Here is a 21,228-nt window from a genome sequence, read left to right as displayed (position 1 = left end):
TCGTGATTCTCTATGCGGATGTCGCCTTGCGTTGCCATGCTTAGTCCCGTAGCAAGCACATCAGCGACTCTCCCTAGAGTCACAATACGAAAAATGGATGCTTCTCGTATACTTTGTGATCATTGTTTTATTGCATTTTTTTCAATGTATTCACCCCAAATTGAAATAAAAGCCAGCATCTCTTCGACCGCCCGGACGCCATGTTATGAATGAAACGTGATCACATGACCACGAGACGCAAATATCCAGGTTTGTAGAAAATACAATCCGCTACAAACTCACTCCTCCTGTGGTCATTTTATTGCTGTGAGAGTTTTATCACTGAGGAAACATGTAAAAAAAAATGTATTACAGACTAAACTAATCCAATCCGAATAAGGCCTGAGAAGCGTTTGAATGGCGTCCATTTTATTTACCCGACTTCCCACTTGTTAAGTCTACTCGAGCGCGTTCGGCTTTTTCCGGCTTCTTTCGGCTACATTCGGGTGCATTCGGGTGTATTCGGAGGAGGCGGCGACGACGACAACAACATCCGCGTGCGATTGTCTCTGTGTGCATTTAGTTTGGTCTTCTCTCGGTTGGAAACGTGAAAATCCCCGTTGATGGTCTCTGTCACATTTTAATCAGCGCCGTCGGTCTGGACGAACACAGGAACGGAGCTTTTAGAAAAAAGAAAAAAAAATTATACATATATACATATACACACACACACATTACACATGACCCCGACGCTGAAGATTGGGATTTATTCCGTTTCTGTTGTGTAAAATCGGTAAGGTGTTTATTATTATTACTATTATTATCATTATTATTATTATAGGAATGTAATGTTCTGTGTTTCTCAAAGGGGTGTTTTGTCCTGTTTTTAGCTTCTGTAGTGAGAGACGGATGAAACCCTGCTGTTTTATACAGTGTTAATGTCTTTCTTTAGGTGTCCAGTTCATTATTATTATTTTTATTTCGGGATATTTTAGAGAGAGAGAGAGAGAGAGAGAGAGGTTAAAGCTAAAACCCCCTCCCTTTAAATACCTCTCACCGGGCAACGCTTTTTATTTTAGATCACCCTTCTGATTACATAAGCACAAATTTCTGCATTTCTATTTGGGTACATTTTTTAAAAATGGCATTTCTACATGTTTAAGGACTGTTTAAGCACTGAGAAAGACATTTCTTTGCTACTTGTGGGGTTTTTTACGGTATAAATGGACTAGCTCGCGAGCTCATAGCCGTTGAGTTTAAGGTTGAAGTCGGTTTGCAACACAGCTAAATGAACACATATATATATTTATATATGTGTGTATTATTATTTCTAACTAGTTAAAGTGTAATTTTAGCCCAAAAAAACAACACTAATAATATATTATTTGTGTTTTGTTGATAGCTTTCTTTGGTTTTGGTGACGTTGGTGCGCTCGCGCTGTGTTTATGCTAGCTAACGCAAACTAGCCTTAGCCTGCTAGCTAGCTAGAAAAAAAATGTTTCACGGAAGTGCTTAAACTTACTTACGTCGTAGTTATAATTGAATAGATAATGAAATATAGATTTATATATATGTATGTAGGTATGTAATGAGATTGAATTAAACATAACATAGAATAAAACTGTTTATTGTGTGTCTGTCTGAGAGCGTAGGTGCTAACGGGCTAGCTAGTTGTAACGCGACGTTAGTTGTGTGGGATAAACTAACACACACACACACACACACACACACACATAAGGGCTGTTTTTCTATAATTATACATCTTTTCTGATATCTGAAACACTCCATACTGGGATGTACACTAGTACAGAATGTTATAAGTAGGTTGGTTGGTTAGTTAGCACCGGGTTCGCGTTTAAAAACGCACCAAAACAAAAGGGGGCCAGATGAAGTGAGAGCCGGAGCCGGAGCCAGTCCCACCGCCCACCATTCATTCCACTTCACTTACTTTCCTTCTTTATTTTAACTAACAAATGTGTCATGCTGTGTGTTAAAAGTTTCACCTGACTCGTGTTTTTGTTCTTGACAGATTTCATTTACTGCTTTGGTGGAGGAGGAAGTAAGAAAGAAGGGAGAAAAAGGACAGACAGACAGACAGAGAGGAGAAAAGAGAGAGAGAGAGGAGAGAGAGATTGCCTCACCACCCCCGTGTAAAGGAAATGCCCATCGCGGCTACTGGTGCGCCGCCAGCAACTCCCGAGCCCCGTGTGCGTCCCCGCGCCCCTGCCGGCGCCGAGCGTGTGCCCAAGCGCGCTCCAGAAGGCGAGTACGGCGCCCCGGAGGCGGCCCTAGTGGCAGACAGACTACCCAGCGTGCTCGGCGTTTCCGCCTCCTCAGCAGCCACTTCTCTCCCTTCTCTCCCTTCTCACCCTTCACACCCTTCTCACCCTTCTCCCCCGGCGCTCTCGCCTCAGCTCATGGCCACCGAGCCGCCCAGGACTCGGTCCCGCTCGCGCTCCGGATTCTATCAGAGCGCCGGCGCAAACGGCGGCGCAGGGAGTTCAGGCGCAAACCTCCACCATCATCATCTTCATCATCATCAGCAACAGCAGCAGCAGCATCAGCATCAGCAGCTCAGCGGCGCATGCGCAGTGCTCGGCGCTCACGGACACCCGGAGAACCTGCGGCCGCCCGCCGGCATGCTTTCCCCGAGCGGACACCGGCATCCAGGTCCCGGAGCGCACAGGAGCCCAGGAGGAGCAGGTAGAGCTCGCATTTATTTATTTATTTATTCATTTATTTATTAACTGTCATCACGTTAACATCACAGGGTGTGCTGTTGTAGGAAATGAATCAACGACAGGGTGGTGTGATGATGCCGTACGAGAAGTGGATTATTTTTCAGTAACGGCACATCACGATGCGCTTTATTCCTTTTATACCACAACGATTTTTTGCGAAAACACAACTTTTTATCCATTTGTAGTTACATTTCATTTCATCTAGGTTAGAGCCTGTTAAATCTCGCGTTATAAATCAGTGAAAACTCACTTCTTTCTGAGGTAGTCGCTGGTCCGATGAGCTGCCTTCAGCGAAATAACGTACAGAAATGTTTGGGTGCTGCAGAGGATCTGCTACAGAAGTCACTGAACAACGGCCATTTTGTTTTCTGGCTCTTTTACGTTATTCAGTTCGGACCCCAGTAATAATTTGCTGGGTCCGGATCAGGACCGCGTTCTGCCAGGTGACGGCCGTTAAGAGAATACGGTCATGTTTTCTCTCTCCTGCGTGAGATGAACCTCCTCAGATAAGTGGACGTTGCGTCTAGGGATGTTCTGATCTCATCCTGAGTATCGGTATCGGGTCGAGAATCGGGTCGAGCTCACGTTAGGCCCGAGACGTCCCTAGTAGTCATGGATTGCGAATACGGTTTGACGCGCAGCACAGCAGACCACACAGCAGACCACACAGCATCTGCCTGAAATGCAGCGTCATGACGAAACAACCTTTATTGATTTATTTATTTATTTTCTTTCTCAAGCCCATACCATTTTTTCCGCTGCCTGGAGCTCTGTTGTTTAACAGCCACATCTCCACGGTCACGCTTTATATCATGTGTGAAAACATGAATGCATTTCAAAGAAGGAGTGCACTTTTTCAAGAAGCAAGAAATGAAATGATTGGTTTAAAAAAAAAAAAAAAATAGCAGTTCAGTTAGCTGTTGCTGAGTAACACCGGAGTTGCTTGGTGTCATCTCGATATCATCTCCGTAAAATGCATCATTTTGCTGTCATGGAAAGTTCAGCAACGTCTTCCCACCAATCAGAGTCGAGGATTATTATCTTTTACTCATTCAGTGTAAATTCAGCTCAACCTCCATATCCGAGTGAAATGACTCCAGAACCGAGTGGACCTTTTTTTTTTTTTGCGCACCAGGTCAGAAGCCCACGACGCCGCAGTAACCGATCCCACTTCAGACGCTTAATTTTATTTCCCGCTGGACAAATATAGCCGGGCGGATTTTCCCCCCTCGCAGGGAAAGTCAGAGACAATTGCGCTGTGACTTTGGCTCTAAGTTAATAATTGGCCTGCTGGCTGGATTCGATTATCCTCCATCACTGAATCTCCTGTTCTATTCTTGGTGTCTTTGAGTGGCGTGGTTTTGGAAGAAAATCTTTTTGGTTTTTGCAGTTGGACGTGGACGCGATTGGACAGAATCTGGGCCTCTGAACTTTGGCAGAAGTCGATTCACTGCACGTTTAATCTACGTTTCCTTTAAAACTGCATTGTTTCACGCTTTTGGTTTTGACACTTGTGAAAATGTATCACGCTAACATTATTAAACCTGTGTTACACTTCTAAGCTTAGAAAATAGTAATAGTCGTTTATAATCTTCGCGTACGAATTAGCTCCTCGTAGCTTGAGTTCAAAACTTCACACTTCATGTTTCTCGATTGAGCCACATTTACGATAAGGCTGAGAAACTGCGTAAGTGTTATTTTTTGTTACGTTAACTGGGGTGTGTAGATTTTTATATCCGCTGTGTAATAAATATATAAGTTTATATATATATTGCTATATGCCTATGAATAAGAGCTGCCCAATCTACATGTGTTCTGGTTGCCTGGAAACCAAAAAAAAAACAAAAATTAGTAGCTAACTTAACGTAATAACGTATGACCAGCTAGTTAAGTGCGTTAATACAGGCTGAGGAAATCGACGCTGGGAGCTGTCTTGTTCTGAACCTGCATCACATTTTCTCTCTCGATATACGTAAATTTGTACGACTTTTTTTATTAAACATGATATATAGGTTTGCTAACAAACTGAGGTCATTTTTTTAAAAAAAAAAAATGGCTAAATTATGCTTTCGAAAAAAAAAGATAACGTTAAGAAGCACTTTCAGTTCTCGCTTCCAGAGTCATGAATCCTACGATATTTCTGAGAAATATATCGTGACATCGTACATCACAATATCGACATTATGCTGTCATATCGCACGGCGCCGTTTAAACCCGTGAGGTGAGAAAGTTACAGAGCAGATTTTTTTAATTATTGGAGTTTTCACGTATCTGCAAAAGATCAGTATCAAAATTTTAAAATGTTTAAAATCAAAGTGTATATATAAAATCTGAGGTGGCCGGTTCCCACCCTCTGTGATTGTGGTTATTTCTAGTTACTTGTCTCTGTGTGTGTGTGTGTGTGTGTGTGTGTGTGTGTGTGTGTGTGTGTGTGTGTGTGTGTGTGTGTGTGTGGTTTTGAATGTCGGGTAGTAGGAGTTAAAAGGTTATTCTCACCCGATGTGAAAAAACTGGAAACATTTCCCAGCTGCAACGCAGCTTTCACCAGGCATAGTGAGTCACAACTGTTACACACACACGCACGCACACACACGCACGCACGCACGCACACACACACCCAACTCGGACACAACTTTTCCCACTTTAGAGATCAGATGTAGGGGTGTGTGTGTGTGTGGTCACATGAAGCAATCAATGGGTAAGCACACCAGAGTTTACATAGGAACTTGGAAAGAACAGCACCCCACACACACACGCGCACACACACACGCGCACCCTACACACACACACACACACACACGCGCGCACACGGTGAATTAACCCCAGACTGGAAATACCTGCCTGCCTGCTGCTGCTGCTTCTACTGTGTCCACCAGCTGTGAGTGTGTGTGTGTGAGAGTGTGTGTGAGAGTGTGTGTGAGAGTGTGTGTGAGAGTGTGTGTGAGAGTGTGTGTGAGAGTGTGTGTGAGAGTGTGTGTGAGAGTGTGTGTGAGTGTGTGTGTGAGTGTGTGTGTGAGTGTGTGTGTGAGTGTGTGTGTGAGTGTGTGTGTGAGTGTGTGTGTGAGTGTGTGTGTGAGTGTGTGTGTGAGTGAGTGTGTGAGTGAGTGTGTGAGTGAGTGTGTGAGTGAGTGTGTGTGTGCCCTGTCATCAGCCTTTGTTTCCTTTTTTTTAAAGCATTTCTGCCGTTTTATCTGCAGTCTGTGTGCACACAGATGAGCCTCACCTGTAATGTGTGTGTCTGTGTCTGTGTGTGTGTGTGTGTGTGAGAGAGAGAGTGTGTGTGTGTGTGTGTGTGTGTGTGTGTGTGTGTGTGTGTGTGTGTGTGTGTGTGATATTGACCGAGGGATATACTGTGTGTGTGTGTGTGTGTGTGTGTGTGTGTGTGTGTGTGAGTGAGAGAGAGAGAGCGAGCAAAGGAGAGATATCGACCGGGATCAAAGAGGCGGCTTTGATAACGAGGGGAGCTCAGCACAGCGAAATCCCCCGAGTTCAACACCATCTGCTCGCAATACAGAACAAATGCAGCTCACGTGTACACTCTCTCTCTCTCTCTCTCTCTCTCTCTCTCTCTCTCTTCTCTGACCGTTCTGTCCTTCCTGCCATCGTTGTGCTTGTGTGCTCCTCCTGAGTGTTGCTTGCTGAGCCTTTTCTTCATTCTGTTTCATTATCTGCGTGAGACGTTTGGAGATGTGGTCGTTCAGAATGCACACACACACACACACACATACACACACACACACACACACACACACACATGCAGTAGCGGGCCTCTAGAAAGCTATTCTGGTGTTCACTCATCTTTTTCAGATGAGAGCGAAGTGGTTAATCAGTTCCCTATAGGATCGTTTAGTTCTCTCTCTTTCGCTCTGTCACTCTCTCTCTCTCTCTCTCTCTCTCGCTCTGTCTCTCTCTTTTGCACTGTCTCTCTCTCTTTCTCTCTCTCTCTCTGTCACTCTCTTTCTCGGTCTCTCTCTCTCTCCCTCTGTCTCTTGCTCTCTCTCTCTCTCTCTTTATCTGTCTACAGAGAGTAGCAGTGTGTGTGTGCGTGTGTGTGCGCGCGCGCTCGTCTGTTCTCAGACACCTGGCACCTGTGAGCACTCCTGCCCGTCCGCTCTTGAACGTTGAACATTTCGTTGTCCTCCTGCGTCCTTCTGAAGACGCTGCCAGGTTCAGACTCGATACTCTGTCCGCGCTCTCATTTATTTTCCCTCCTCTGTGTTTTTTTTCCCGTGCAGGTGGAAGCGAAAAGACTCGCTCTCATTGACCGAAAGAGAACGGAGAACTCTCTGTCCACATAAAGAGCCCCAGTCTGGCGTATTAGTTTAATTAAGGAGCGTGATCCAGGCCCAATTAGAGCGGCTTATCCGTGCTGCACCTTCCAGAGACGCAGACCTCCTGCTCCACGTCCACATTTTCTCAAGAGTCCTTAAAGAAGTGCAGCTGTGTGAGAGTTTCAGGGTTTATTTTACTTTCATGATTCGCTCAGTCACTAAAGCGAAGTGCAGGAGATGATCCAGGTCTTACATACTGACGTGAATCAACTGACAGGAGTTTGATAGAATATTTGATTCAATTTCTGTTGTAATTTATTTATTTTTTTTTTTTTTTAAAGAAATCACAAAAATCCCCCGAGCATGAAGAACACAAAGCCAATGATATGGTAAATTAGATACTTGTATAACTAAAAGAGTTTAGCATATTTTCCGCATCAGCTCCCGAGTCGTCGTTCGTCTCAGTGAATCGTGTGTGAATCACTTCCTGCAGTTGAGTTCATTCAGAGTCGATTCACTTTCTCTCCAGTTCACTCATAAGTGCTGAAGTGCTCTCGGTCCCGAGCGTGATAGCTGAGTTCTCTGAGTGTGAGAACACACCAGGGTTTGAAGTAAACACTGCGTACATGACAGCATCGTATATCTGATCTGAATCAAATCTTTACGGTTCATATGAGCGGCACTGCAGTAGGAAGTGACTCGTCACTGTGGCACGTGTGGATCTTCAGGGCTTAGACTCGTATCAGATCTCCGGGTCACGGCATGTCTGTCTCTGCTGTGTATTTATTTGCAGACTGTAAGGCTGTATATATGTGTGTGTGTGTGTGTCTGTGTGTGTGTGTGTGTGTGTGTGTGTGTATAATGAATGGGAAAACATGGGGGCATGCTATTATAGGCAAATAATCAGTGATGAAGCGGACTTATGACCAATGTCATGTAGAACACTGATGAAACGACAAGCTTCTCTCTCTCTCTCTCTCTCTCTCTCTGCCTCTTTCTCTGTCTCTTCCTGTCTTTCTCCCTTTATCTGTATCTTCTTTTCATCTGCCTATCTCTTTTTTTTTTTTTCTCTGGTTCTCTCTGTCTCTCTCTTCGTCTTTCTCTCTTTATCTGTCTGTCTGCCTCTCTGTGTCAATTTTTCTGTCTCTCTCTCTCTCTCTCTCTCTCTCTCCCCACTTTTTCTGTCTCTCTCTTACTTTCTGTTTTTATCTGTCATTCTTCTCTTTGTTTGTCCATCTCTCTCTGTCTCTTTCTCTGTCTCTCTTTCTTTCTGTCTCTCTCTGTCCTTCTCTCTCTCTCCCTCTCTCTCTCTCTCTCTCTCTCTCTCTCTCTCTCTCTCTCTCTGATGAAGTGGAGTAACTGAGTAACCACACCAATGTCATGTTGAAGAATCTCCACAAAACAAGAAACATGCATTATAGCAGCTATAAACAGTCGTTTACTCACCGTCCTCTATTTATTCTCTCTCTAGAAGATGAAACAGTAAAATAAGCAGAGCTTGTCATGCTACTGACACACCACAAAAAGCGCAAACACGTCTCTCCTGAAGCCTGGCTCAGAAAACACACTGACACTGGAGACTCCTTCCATCAGTGTTAAAGATTCACATTACATGCAGCAAGTGTCTGTGTAAGTTGTTGCCATGGAAACGTTAACATATTAGAACGCGATACTGGTGATGTTTTTAAACTTAATCGATACATATTCCTGACTCTTCTTTTCACTTCTCTGCTTAGTGCAGTTCTTCATTTTGTTCGTATTTTAGATGCGTGAACGCGAAAGGAGGAGTGGAAGCAGGCAGAAGAGTGAAACACGTACACGCTTTGAGTGTATTTGAGTAAATACGGCGCATTTTTATATCAACACTTCATTCCGTAGCTTTGGCAGGTGCTAATTAAAGTTTCCATGGTGCTACACAGCAACGATGCGCAAACTAAAAATAATATTTCCTCAGGCTGCTCATCAAATGATCACGATTTGATTGACGTACTGTTCTTAAACTGATCCTGGATCAGCTCATGTTTTTTTTTTGTTTTTTTTTATATATATATATAAACCCGATTGTCTGCATTGCCGTTGATATTTAAAACCATAAACGTTGCTCGAATGAACACTTTGTATTTTATTTAGCTCAAATCAACACTTTCTCGTTTTCACTTTCTCACACACACACACACACGCGCGCTCCCACACTCCTCCATTTTCATAACAAAGGGGGCTATTTGTTTTCTCCTGCTTTTGTGCGTCTCCAGGCAACCTCTCGAGCAGTTCCGGCCACTTCGGAGCTGGACGGGGAAACGGACCAGCGAGCTACGGACCGGCCGATTCCCTGAAAAAACTTTTCCCCCATTTCTGACCCACCAAGTGAACCTGCTTAAATCCTTTAGTGCAAAAAGAAATCATGACTCTGAGCTTGATATTCAAATCATGTTAGTTTCATTTTGCTAAAAAAAAACAAACAAACAAAAAAAAAACATTCTCATTCAGGATTCCTCGGAGCCATCTTAAAGGAGTACTTGTGTGTTTTTTTTTTTTTTTTTTTTTCAACTCGCACTCTGTATGCGCGACTGCCACGGGCAAGAATATCGACACGATGTCCTTTTTTACCAAAAACTCACTTAGAATGCAAGTCTAATTGCGAATGATGTACTTAACTCTTTCATGGATTCTTATATTAAGCTCAAAAAAGCTCAGCGTTTTGGCATTTTGGTGACACAACAAAATGTTTTCCGAGTTACAGCTGTGATTATAAGATTATTAGGTGGCGTAAGACACTCGGAGGAAAGCGCTGTCTGCTCTCTTCTGCATCCATGAGCTCACAGACACCTGTGATTGGCTGGTGTCGCTGTGACTGACAGGGGGGCGAGAGGATGCCCCTCCCACCCAGAACACAAACAAATTTTTTGCTCTTTTAGGATTCGTAAATCTCCAGACGATCAGTTTATTTCAGTTGCTGCCTTTTAGGAATGCTGAGCATTTACGGTAACGTTCATTTTCGACATTACAGAATGATGTCAGATACATGTCAGTTTTGGTGACGAGCCAAATTCAAGCCTTAAATCCACCCTGTGTGCTTTTCGCAGCCCCTGTCCTGCCCGAGCCCCTGCCCTGTCCGAGCCCCTGCCCTGTCCGAGCCCCTGCCCTGTCCGAGCCCCTGTCCTGTCCTGCCCGAGCCCCTGTCCTGCCCGAGCCCCTGTCCTGTCCTGTCCTGCCCGAGCCCCTGCCCTGCCCTGTCCTGTCCTGCCCGAGCCCCTGCCCTGCCCTGTCCTGTCCTGCCCGAGCCCCTGCCCTGTCCTGCCCGAGCCCCTGCCCTGCCCTGTCCCGTCCTGCCCGAGCCCCTGTCCTGTCCTGCCCGAGCCCCTGTCCTGTCCTGCCCTGTCCTGCCCGAGCCCCTGTCCTGCCCTGTCCTGTCCTGCCCGAGCCCCTGTCCTGTCCTGCCCGAGCCCCTGCCCTGTCCTGCCCGAGCCCCTGCCCGAGCCCTGCCCTGCCCTGTCCTGTCCTGCCCGAGCCCCTGTCCTGTCCTGTCCTGCCCGAGCCCCTGTCCTGCCCGAGCCCCTGTCCTGCCCGAGCCCCTGTCCTGCCCGAGCCCCTGTCCTGTCCTGTCCTGCCCGAGCCCCTGTCCTGTCCTGTCCTGCCCGAGCCCCTGCCCTGTCCTGTCCTGCCCGAGCCCCTGCCCTGCCCTGTCCTGTCCTGCCCGAGCCCCTGTCCTGTCCTGTCCTGCCCGAGCCCCTGTCCTGCCCGAGCCCCTGCCCTGTCCTGCCCGAGCCCCTGCCCTGTCCTGTCCTGCCCGAGCCCCTGCCCTGTCCTGTCCTGCCCGAGCCCCTGCCCTGTCCTGTCCTGCCCGAGCCCCTGCCCTGCCCTGTCCTGCCCGAGCCCCTGTCCTGTCCTGTCCTGTCCTGCCCGAGCCCCTGCCCTGCCCTGTCCTGCCCGAGCCCCTGTCCTGTCCTGTCCTGTCCTGCCCGAGCCCCTGTCCTGCCCGAGCCCCTGTCCTGCCCGAGCCCCTGTCCTGTCCTGTCCTGCCCGAGCCCCTGCCCTGTCCTGTCCTGCCCGAGCCCCTGCCCTGCCCTGTCCTGCCCGAGCCCCTGTCCTGTCCTGTCCTGCCCGAGCCCCTGCCCTGTCCTGTCCTGCCCGAGCCCCTGTCCTGCCCGAGCCCCTGTCCTGCCCGAGCCCCTGTCCTGCCCGAGCCCCTGTCCTGCCCAAACTTTTGCGCTTTCTTAAAGAGCAAAGCAAAAGCCAGCTTACTGTTGGTACCAGGAACTGTGCTGTGTGTTGTCATGTTACCCGTTTACCAAACGTATGTGTGTGTGTCCACGCATGCAAAAGAGAGCCGAAACGAGAGAAACTTGGAGTGGGTGAAACCAAATCACGTTTCATGAGGCCCGTACTGGAGCGAGTGAAAAGGGCTGAGAGAGAGAGAGGGAGAGAAAAAAAGGAGAGAAGGGAAAGGGAGAGTGGGTGTGATCATTGGTAATGTCTCTCTCTGTCTTTCCCTCTTTTTCTGTCTCTGTGTCTGTTTTTCTGTTTTGCTGTCCTTCTCTCTCTTTCTCTCTTTTTCTGTGTCTTACTCTCTTTCTCTCTTCCTGTCCAGTCTTTCTCTCTCTCTCACACACACACAGAGTCTCACTGTGACACTCTGAGAGACACTCTGTGTCTCTCTGTCTACTTTTCTCTTTCTTTGTCTCTTTCACATTCTGTCTGACTTTATCTCTCTTTCTCTATGTATATCTTTCTTTATGTGTCTCTCTTTCGCTCTCTGCCTCTTTCTTTCTCTCTGTAGCTCTGTCTTACTCAGTTTCTCTGTCTGTTTTCCTCTATCCTTCACTCTGTCTCTTTCTGGCTGTCTTTCATTTGCTCCTCTTTTTCCTCTCTGTCTCTGTCTTTCCCTTTCTCTGGCTTTCTCTCCATCTCTGTCTCTCTGAGAGAGGAAGCTGAACACAGAGAGGAAACATTAGCCTAAACTCTCTCTCCTGAACCCTCTTGCTCACTGAGTCTCTCTCTCTCTCTCTCTCTCTCTCTCTCTCGCTCCCCCCCTCCCCGGTCTGGTTTCAGCTTTTCCAACTCCGTCCTCTTTTCCTCTGGCTTTTTGTTGCTGTTGGGTTTCAGAGGTTAAAGCTCTCCAGCTCTCTCTCCCTCACTCTCTCCCCCTCCATTTACTTCCTCTTTTCCTGCACTGTGTTTGTCGCTTTTTTCTATTCAGTTGGGTTACAGTTATGCAAAGCACTCTGGCAAACACATACAGCCTTCCTGTATGTGTGTGTGTGTGTGTGTGTGTGTGTGCGCGCGCACGTATGTGTGGTGCAGATCTCTCGCACATGTTTTGGAATATGCTGCGAGATTTAAAACCAGGTTGCTTCCTTATTAAAGGACAACTGCACAAACTACTGATATTGCTTCGATAAACTACTGAAAATACAAGGAGAATGTCCGATTAAACATTCAGACGGAACACAAACACGATGTAGTGCTTCTGCGATAGTGGTGCGTATTTATTCATTCAGTCATTCCCACATCCACGTTGATTTTTAAGACTCGTCTGTGGCGTGTGTGTGTGTGTGTGTGTGTGTGTGTGTGTGTGTGTGTGTGTGTGTGTGAGTGAGTGAGAGAGAGAGAGAGAGAGAGACAGACAGAGAGAAAGAGAGAGAGAGTGATGACAATTTGACAGGTGAACCGGGTGTGTGTGTGTGAGAGTATTATTAATGACTGGCATTAGGAGAGAGGGAGACTGTGTAGGGAGAGAGAGAGAGAGAGAGAGGGGGGGAGAAAGGGAGAGGTTGCAGGAGCGAGGGACTAAAAGGGGGCAAGGGTAGAACGATGGAGGAAATGGATCGAAATAGCCGATGCACTCTCGAGCTCCGAGCAAAATCAATACCGGCCATGAGGGGACGCCTCAACCCCTTAATGTCTGCCTCTCTCTCTCTCTCTCTCTCTCTCTCTGTTTCTCCCTCTCCCATCCCCCATGGCTGTCCAGGACACCCCCTTCCTCTCATTTCTCCATCCATATCTCTGCTGTCTTCAGTAGCGTCCTGTCTGTCCCTTCTCTTCCCCTCTGTCCATCTCCGATGTCGTCTGTAGAGAAATATAGTCGAAATGGCTCTTGTTTAACCCTTCACTGCACCAAGATGTCCGCCGTCGTTTCAGTCATCCGAGTACAGGCGTTTCAAATGTGTTTAACGTGTTTCTGTTAAAGAATAACACGGTTTTACTTGATGTATTATTAGTTGTGGATTATTGTGCGTTGCAGCCAGCACTACCCTCAAATTAATCAACACCTTCTGATCAAACTGGAACAAACCATCTCTGAATAAAGGGAGGGGGGATTTCTATGATACTACACTGCAGTTTCAGTGGCTTCTTGGCATGTTTACTCACGCCAGTTCACACCTCCAGACCCTGGCGTCATATCAATCTCACAATCTCACTGGTGTGAATCAGAAACAGTGGTAAAGTAGCAGGGATTTCCCAGCATTCAGTGGGGCTGATGATGCTCCCTCCCTCTTCATGACGAAGTCACCAGTAACTGTAGAAATGTGCGGCTTCTCAGAACCTCCTGGCCTGAAATCATTTCGAGAACAGGGCTTGTGATGACTACGACTACTCTTGCTGCTATTACTAGTACTTTTACTACTACTACAACTAGTACTACTGCTCGAACTACTACTAGTAGTAGTGCTGGTATTATTACTAATGTTACTATTAATCATATTACTATACTACTACTACTAGTATGACAACTCAATAGTACTCTTATCACTACTCTTACTACTGTTGCTACTACTATTACTGCTACTACTAGTACTAGTATTACTACCGGTGTTACTAATCTTACTGCTTCTCTTATTAGTACTCTTGCTACTATTACAACAACTATTAGAAGTTGTAGTACTCTAGTAGTCTTATTACTCCTACTATTAAACTTATTACTCTTCTTGGTACTACAATGACTACTAATAAAACTAGTACTACTACTGTTGCTATTACTACTAGTATTGCTAATTTTACTACTACTATTCTTACCGTTACTAGTCTTACTGCTAGTCATAACCTGTATTGCTACACTTACTAATACTTCTAGTGTCAGTGCTACTAATCTTATTACTATTCTTGTTACTACAACTACTAGTATTACTACTGTTACTACTACTATTACTATTCTTACTAGTATTGTTGGTCGTGCTACAGCTACTGCTAATGTTATTGCAGCTCTTACTAGTATTGCTAGTCTACTACTGCATTACAATCTAATATCACTACCCTTACTATTAGTACTACTTCTACTTCTGTTACTAGTATTACTACTCTTATTACTACTGGTATCTCAACTGCGATAGACTTCCGTTAGCTTTGTAGCTCCAGTACTAAGTAAAAGAATCGAGCTCCACACGCCTGACATGTTCTGACTGATTGAAGGAATTTGGTACCAATCATGTTAATTTGTTTGTTTATTTATTTATTTATTTATTTATTTATTTTTTAAAAGCTGAACCACGACATTTCACACCATCTGTTAGAGCCGTTTTGTGGTTATCTGCGTATGTCGGAATAAATTTTCCATGTTTGAGTCATGTGTGAACACATGTGATCATCTGTGGTTGTGTATTTGCATTTGTGTGTTAGTTACGTTCATTCTTAAACACCTGTTTAAGATCCTCTGTGTGTGTGTGTGTGTGTGTGTGTGTGTCTCACTCTCTCTCTCTCTCTCTCTCTCTCTCTCTCTCTCTCTCTCTCTCTCTCTGTCTATATGTTTGTCTGTCTCCTCTTCCCTTTCTGGTTCTCTTTCAGGTTAATTAGCATTTTGTGTGTGTGTGTGTGTGTGTGTGTGTGTGTGTGTGTGTGTGTGTGTGTGTGTGTGTGTGTGTGTAAAGAAGTTAGAGAGGGAACAGAGCAAGAGAGAGGCTGCGTGGGGCAGTACACTGTCTCTTTCTCTCTCTCTCTCTCTCTCTCACTCTCTCTCTCTCTCTCACTCACTCACTCACTCACTCTCTCTCTCTCACACACAGACACACACACACACACACACACACACACACAGGCCCGATGTCGAGTTTGCGATGCCAAGATGTGGCTTATGGCTGGGTTCAGATCAGTCCGTGCCGAGATGAAACGCAACAGATCAAACTCTCGCTGAGAAGCACAGAAGATGATTTAATTAGTTACAGCCAGACACACACACACACACACACACACACTCATCTTAATTCTGTCTTCAAGCATCAGAGAGGAGAGAGACAGATCATAGGCAGCATCAAGCGACAAAAAGAATTCTACTGCCACAGACACAGAATTCTACACACACACACACACACACACACACACACACACACACACACTGCTGTCCTTGGAGCAGAGGTTTCAAGGCATCCAAGGGTAACTCCCTCCCCTTCATCTGATGAAATCCAAGCACAAGAATACATAAAGTGCACACACACACACACACACACACACACACACACACACACACACACACACACGCACACGTTAATATTGTAATGAATTGCGCCAACAAGAATATTATTGTTAATCACAGTAACCAGGATGTTCGAGTCTAATCTGCTGTGGCTAATAATCAATTTCTGAAAGCATAAAATAACGTTAAAGTGATTTGAGGTGGTTTTTAGCTGTTTTTCTGGCACTGTTAGCAAACCGAAACATTGTGCAACCTGAAAAATGTCTTGAAGTATAATCTGAGCTGTTGTTTTACCCAGTGTGTGTGTGTGTGTGTGTGTGTGTGTTGTATATGTTTATTAACGCGTACGTGTCTGTTTCTCTGCAGGAGCGATGGGAGGAGTGTATCACTATCATTCCGAGCCGTCCTGCGCAGATGCCACAGATAAGGTAAAAAAAAAAAAAAAAAAAAAAAAGTTTCAGTTTGGGGTTTTTGTTTGTAGCAACATTTTCTCTCAGGTTCCTTTGAGCTTCATGGTGATGCCACCGCTAGCTAGCCGCGGTCCTCGTAAAGCAGTTAGCGCTCGTTCGGCTCGTTTCAGCTGCTCACCGTGGCGTCTGAAAAGAAATGTTGTTCCATCCTTATTTACCTCACGTGGTTATTGTACTGCGATGTAGTTCACTTTCTTTTATTCGATGTATTGAATGAGCAGTCAATTTTATTAAAAAAGATCCGTACACACACCACTTATTTATTTATTTATTTATTTATTTTCCATTTCTATTCCTCTGGCGCTATTGCTGCATTCGACTAAATGTCATAACCCAAAGAAAACATTCCCTCAACTCGGAAACTTCTCAGCCCCGAGCTGATGTCAAATCAAACCGAGTAGCACTTTTAAATGAGTTGCGTATTTCGTATACACAGGTATTCGCTTTAGATCAGTCAGCATGCAGACGTATTTGTTTGATAAATCTTTAACACTAACTATACAGTTTGCAGTTTTGAGGAGGTAAATAAGCTATACGTGACTCACCACACTTCGCTGGCTAGCTCGCTGCCGACAAAAGAAGAACATGTTTTTTTTTTCTTTTTCTTCTTTTTCCTTTTCACTTCGTAGCTCAAAGGTTGAAAATGACGTAATTCTGAGTCCCGATTTCTAGCTGGTTGTCGACCTGGCTGTCTGGCTTTCCTTCTAGATACATAGATCAGGATTCTCTTAGACTTTTTACACTCAGGGGTCCTTTTAAATGCAAAAAAAAAATATCACTAAATCTCTTTATAGTCTTGGGAGGTTTGATGATAGTGCCAGGAATCGCCGATAGATTACATCTATCGCGATAGCTATCAAGTCGGACGATTTTAACGTCTGTCTGAAAACACTGTGACCGCAGCTGTAAGATTAAAAAAAATGTGTTGTGTGTCGTAATATGGTTTCTTTTGCTCTGTTTTGTATCCCATACGGACCTTGATAACCTGCTGTCTGACTTCGGAGCCGAACAACAAAACGTCTTTCTCTGATATTTCCATGCTGCCGCACAAAGAAGGTCGTGAACGTCTTCGCAAAAAACGTGAACAGGGTTTAAATTTAAGAAAATGATACAGTGATGTTTCTCAGGGCGATTTCACTCTACAGTAATTCAGCAAGTGTCTCTGCTGCTGTTCACCACAAGCACATGCACATGTAGCTTAAATTTTATAATGAGGTTAGTTATAGCTAACTCCTTACGTTTATTTACAGTCCCGACTTCAGTTTTGCAGAATTCCTGACAACGGTAATTAAGCCAAAAAACACAGAACTAATCGCTAATGAGACACCCGGGAGGTCCCAGGACCCCACTTTGAAAACAGAGGATATAGATAAAGAGCTTTAAATATTTATTAACGTTATAATAAATGAGCTCTGCCCATGACGACTAATCACAGACAAATAATTTTAACGCAGCCTGCGCTACAGTAATGAGATATTTCAATCTGTTTATTATATATTAGTGAAAATTGTGCCAGGCCCCAAAGATAGGGAGAAGGAGGGGAAAAAAAAAAGGTCTAGTGGCAGAAACGGCTGGAGCGTGGAGTGGAGTGGAGTCGAGATGTGCTAATGATCTCAGCTCCAGCTGTGGGGACGCAGCAGGATGAGCAAGAGGGCGAGAGCGAGGAGGAAGTGGCGTCTCGCAATTAAAAAGAAAAAAAAAGGGCACACAATGTGGAAAAAAAGAGCGTGTTTGGGTGTGTGTTTACGCTCGGCTTGCAGGTTCCGCTTCAGTCAGCTGATGCGTCTGCTGTTCTCATGGAAGGAAAAAAAAGAAGCTAAACTGGTGGCTTTGTCCTTCCCTATTACACTGAGGCTAAAAAAAGTAGTCTTTGCCAGACTATAGTGTGTGTGTGTGTGTGTGTGTGTGCGCATGAGAGAGAGACGAGAGAGAGAGAGAGTGTGTTGGTCAGAGTGAAAGCTCTACATTCTGCTCTCGCTAACAGCACAGAAAAGAAGATCGGCTCGTGGGAGGTCCTGAAACATAGAGCGCTGAAGCTACAGTGTGTGTGTGTGTGTGTGTGTGTGTGTGTGTGTGTGTGCGCGTGTGTGTGTGTATCCATTCCTGGGCTTCCACACAGGCAGGAACAGGCTCTCCTCGCTTCAGAATGTAGAGGCGGCCTCAAAATGGGTTTGGCTGTCAGAGAGCGAGAGAGAGATCGAGTGAGCACGAGAGAGAGGGAGGGCAGCGAGGCATGGAGAGAAAGAAAAGGGCAAAAAATAATGAGAGAGAAGGGGGAAGAAAGGAGCGAACAAAATAGCCTCTGCACTGTAGCTCTTAGTCTTGATGTAAGGACGAGCGTACAGATAAGAGACCTGACCTCAGTGCTAGGATCGGTAATGTGGATATAATTGTCTGAAGGTCAGAAAGTTCAAGACACAGGACTGACAGGAAGTGAACTGGAGGCCCGTCCCTGCACTCTGACCCCGTACTTCCTTTTGTTTGTCTCCAAGGATGTCTGATATATACCAAAAAAAAAAAAAAAAACACCACAATGGCTAGTTAAATATAGTGTGAATTTTATATACAGTATACTGTAGTATATACAATACACACTGAAGGTTTTTGTTTTTTATATGTACGTGAAAGATGCGTTTACTTTTTAATTAATTGTAATAGATTCTTGTTTTCTTGTCACCAATTTTTAAATTATAAGCGCATGAACCAATGTTAATGACAGACCACAAAACAACAGCGACAATAACTCTAGGTTATTGTGGTGCGTGTGGTCTGGCGTTTTTCAATTCCCCACGCACAACTTCACTTCCTTCTATACAAGAATGGAAGAATAACCGTGGTTTCGTCTTATCCTGTGATATACAACTTCTCGTTAAATGTCTATAGACATTACAAAGGAAAAATTAAGCTTGGAAGGAAGTAGCAGAGATCGACAGTGTCTCCGGTGAGTGTATATAGCTAGTAGCTTGCTTTGCTAATCTGTCAACAAAGCTAACATGAAGAGGGGCATGTAAATCAAACAATACAATTTCACACCAATTAGTGCGTTATTTTAGATAGTTTGTTTTTAATTAGTTAGCCTTTTACGCTGTGTATAGCTACTGATGTCTCAAATCGGACGCCAGCTACAACCTGCGAGCCAATTGTGTGAGAGGTGTTTAGATGCAGCTTCACACTTCTTGATTTTTTAGACCGCCCAGACTGGGGGAAAAAAAAAAAAAAAGTTTTTTCATAATGATGGATGTCGTTTTCCAGCATTATGCAGCGAGTCGCATTCAGACAAAAAAAAAAAAGTTTCGATAGACTTGCGTCAAGGCAACTAAAAGTACAACACATCTGTATCTTGCACGTATTACACAACAGGTTTATTTAGCATTTATAGAAGGAGTCTCCAGTGTCGGGAAGTTTTCAAGCAGCAAATCGCTGTGGTATAAGAGGAATAAATGACTTTGGGGAAAATAATTAACTTTCAGGGTTGTCGCGCTAACTCGGCTTCATAGCAGTGAATTTGTCTGGCTATATCTAGGGCTTGTTGTGTTTAAATGCCTCAAGGCTGTGTGTGTGTGTGTGTGTGTGTTTGTTTGTTGGGGCCGGTTGTGTGCAAATGCCTCAAGGGTGTGTGTGTGTCTGTATGTAAATGGCCCGAGTGTGTAATCATTCGTGTGTGTGTGTGTGTGAATAAATTCAGGTCCAGGTTGTTGTATAGAAATGTCCTCTGGGTGTGTGAGTGTGTCGCGCTGATGAGCAGGTGAACGATACACCACGATATTCAACACCAACGATATCGACACTGCCTCCAGGACGAGGGCGCCTAGGTAGGGAGCGAGGTCGCAATATCGTAAAGGTCATTGTCTTGTTTAAAAGTGAAGGCAGCGGCACATGATTCAGTTAGTGTGTTTTTAAACGGTCCATTAATATGTAAATGCTTCATACTGTAAAATTGTGTACGTGTGGATGTGTATGGCCTGGCTGCTTTTGTGTAATGCCCTAAAGCTGTGTGTGTGTGTGTGTGTGTGTGTGTGTGTGTGTGTGTGTGTGTGTGTGTGTGTGCGCCCTGAGGCTGGGTGGATGGCGAGTGTGTCTGAGTCTCTGTTCATAGCTCATCATCCTCAGCAGCTTTAATAATCCCCTCTCTCCCCCTCTTTCCCCAGAGACTGCGCCGCGTCCTTTCTGTCCGTCTCTCCAGCTTTCATATTGTTCCACCTTCCCCTCTGTCCTCTCGTCATCCTGTCATCCCGTGTGCGCGTCATGTTAACGCTTTGAGGTTGTGTTTCATCTGGAGCTCAGGCGGTCAGGTGAAGCGTAGCGAGCAGTACCGTGCCTGTCTTTAAAGCTACAGTCGTGAGCTTTGGATTGTGCTTACGTGATGTTTTCATGTACTGTAATGGCCTGGGAGTGCGGTCGCTCTAGTGGCTTTTGGGGCTGCGGTTGCCACGAACACCTTCGTACTCAGGACTCCATCAGTGGATGGTGGATAGATTTTAACCAGCAGGACTTCTTGCAAAAACTGTGATGAATTTACTGGTTGCACAATTGCACTATCCATTATCACCCAGATGAGGTCGGGTTTCCTTTTGAGTCTGGTTCCTCTCGAGGTTTCTTCCTCATATTGTCTCAGGGAGTTTTTCCTCGCCACCGTCGCCTCTGGCTCGCTCATTAGGGATAAATTCACATATATACAATATTTTTTTTTTGTAAATCCATTTATTTCTGTAAAGCTGCTTTGTGGCAATGTCCATTGTTAAAAGCGCTATACAAATAAAATTGAATTGAATTGAATGCAGGAAGTAGTCGTTATACGATGGGTAAAGGGATGCACGTGGTCAAGCAGCTACACTCGTAGACAGTCACACGTTGCTCGATTGATATTACGGCGCCTGACGTGTGTCAAGAAAACATTCCCCACACCACTACACCACCACCACCAGCCTGAACTACAGGGGGTCCGAAAAGTCAGGGACCAATGAGAGTAAATCTACATGTACTTCATTTTGTATTCATTATTTACAACATACGCTCTTATGCTGTACTCATTTTTTCAGCTGCTGTATCACATTTTTGTGGCTTTTTTCTGCTCAGCACGGGTGTAAAGAGTGGTTATTTGCGTTACTGTAGCCTTCCTGTCATGCTCGAACCAGTCCCGCCATTCTCCTCTGACCTCTCTCATGTGCAAGAGGTTCCCACTCGCAGAACTCCACAGACTGTTGTGCGTGTAAATACCAGGAGATCTTCGTAAATATGCAAACCAGACTATCTGCAATGGTCGAAGTCACTACCGTCACATTCCCCCCCATTCTGTTGTTTAATGTGAACGTTACTTGAAGCTCTTGACGTGTATCTGCATGACTTTATGTATTGTGCTAACT

General features: G+C 45.1%; 1 protein-coding gene across 3 annotated transcripts in view; it reads left to right on the top strand.

Annotated features, from left to right (window-relative positions):
- Positions 1-584: 584 nt before the first annotated feature.
- rnf38 (ring finger protein 38) overlaps positions 585-21,228 on the top strand; it is a 29,795-nt gene continuing 9,151 nt past the window's right edge. Inside the window, exons 1-3 of one of the 3 annotated variants that reach the window (XM_034301175.2) lie at positions 585-772; positions 2,009-2,682; positions 15,762-15,823. In XM_034301175.2, the coding sequence (XP_034157066.2) occupies positions 2,139-2,682; positions 15,762-15,823 (606 nt within the window). In that variant the 5' untranslated portion in view covers positions 585-772; positions 2,009-2,138. Of the gene's footprint in view, positions 773-826; positions 1,106-2,008; positions 2,683-5,326; positions 5,599-15,761; positions 15,824-21,228 lie in introns of those variants that run through there. The other 2 variants (XM_053231005.1, XM_053231006.1) reach the window with 2 other exon arrangements.

Source organism: Pangasianodon hypophthalmus, chromosome 28 (assembly GCF_027358585.1).
Source record: "Pangasianodon hypophthalmus isolate fPanHyp1 chromosome 28, fPanHyp1.pri, whole genome shotgun sequence".
NCBI classification, from domain to species: domain Eukaryota; kingdom Metazoa; phylum Chordata; class Actinopteri; order Siluriformes; family Pangasiidae; genus Pangasianodon; species Pangasianodon hypophthalmus.
Note: the sequence above shows the minus strand (reverse complement) of the source record. Positions and strands in the feature narration are given on the sequence as shown.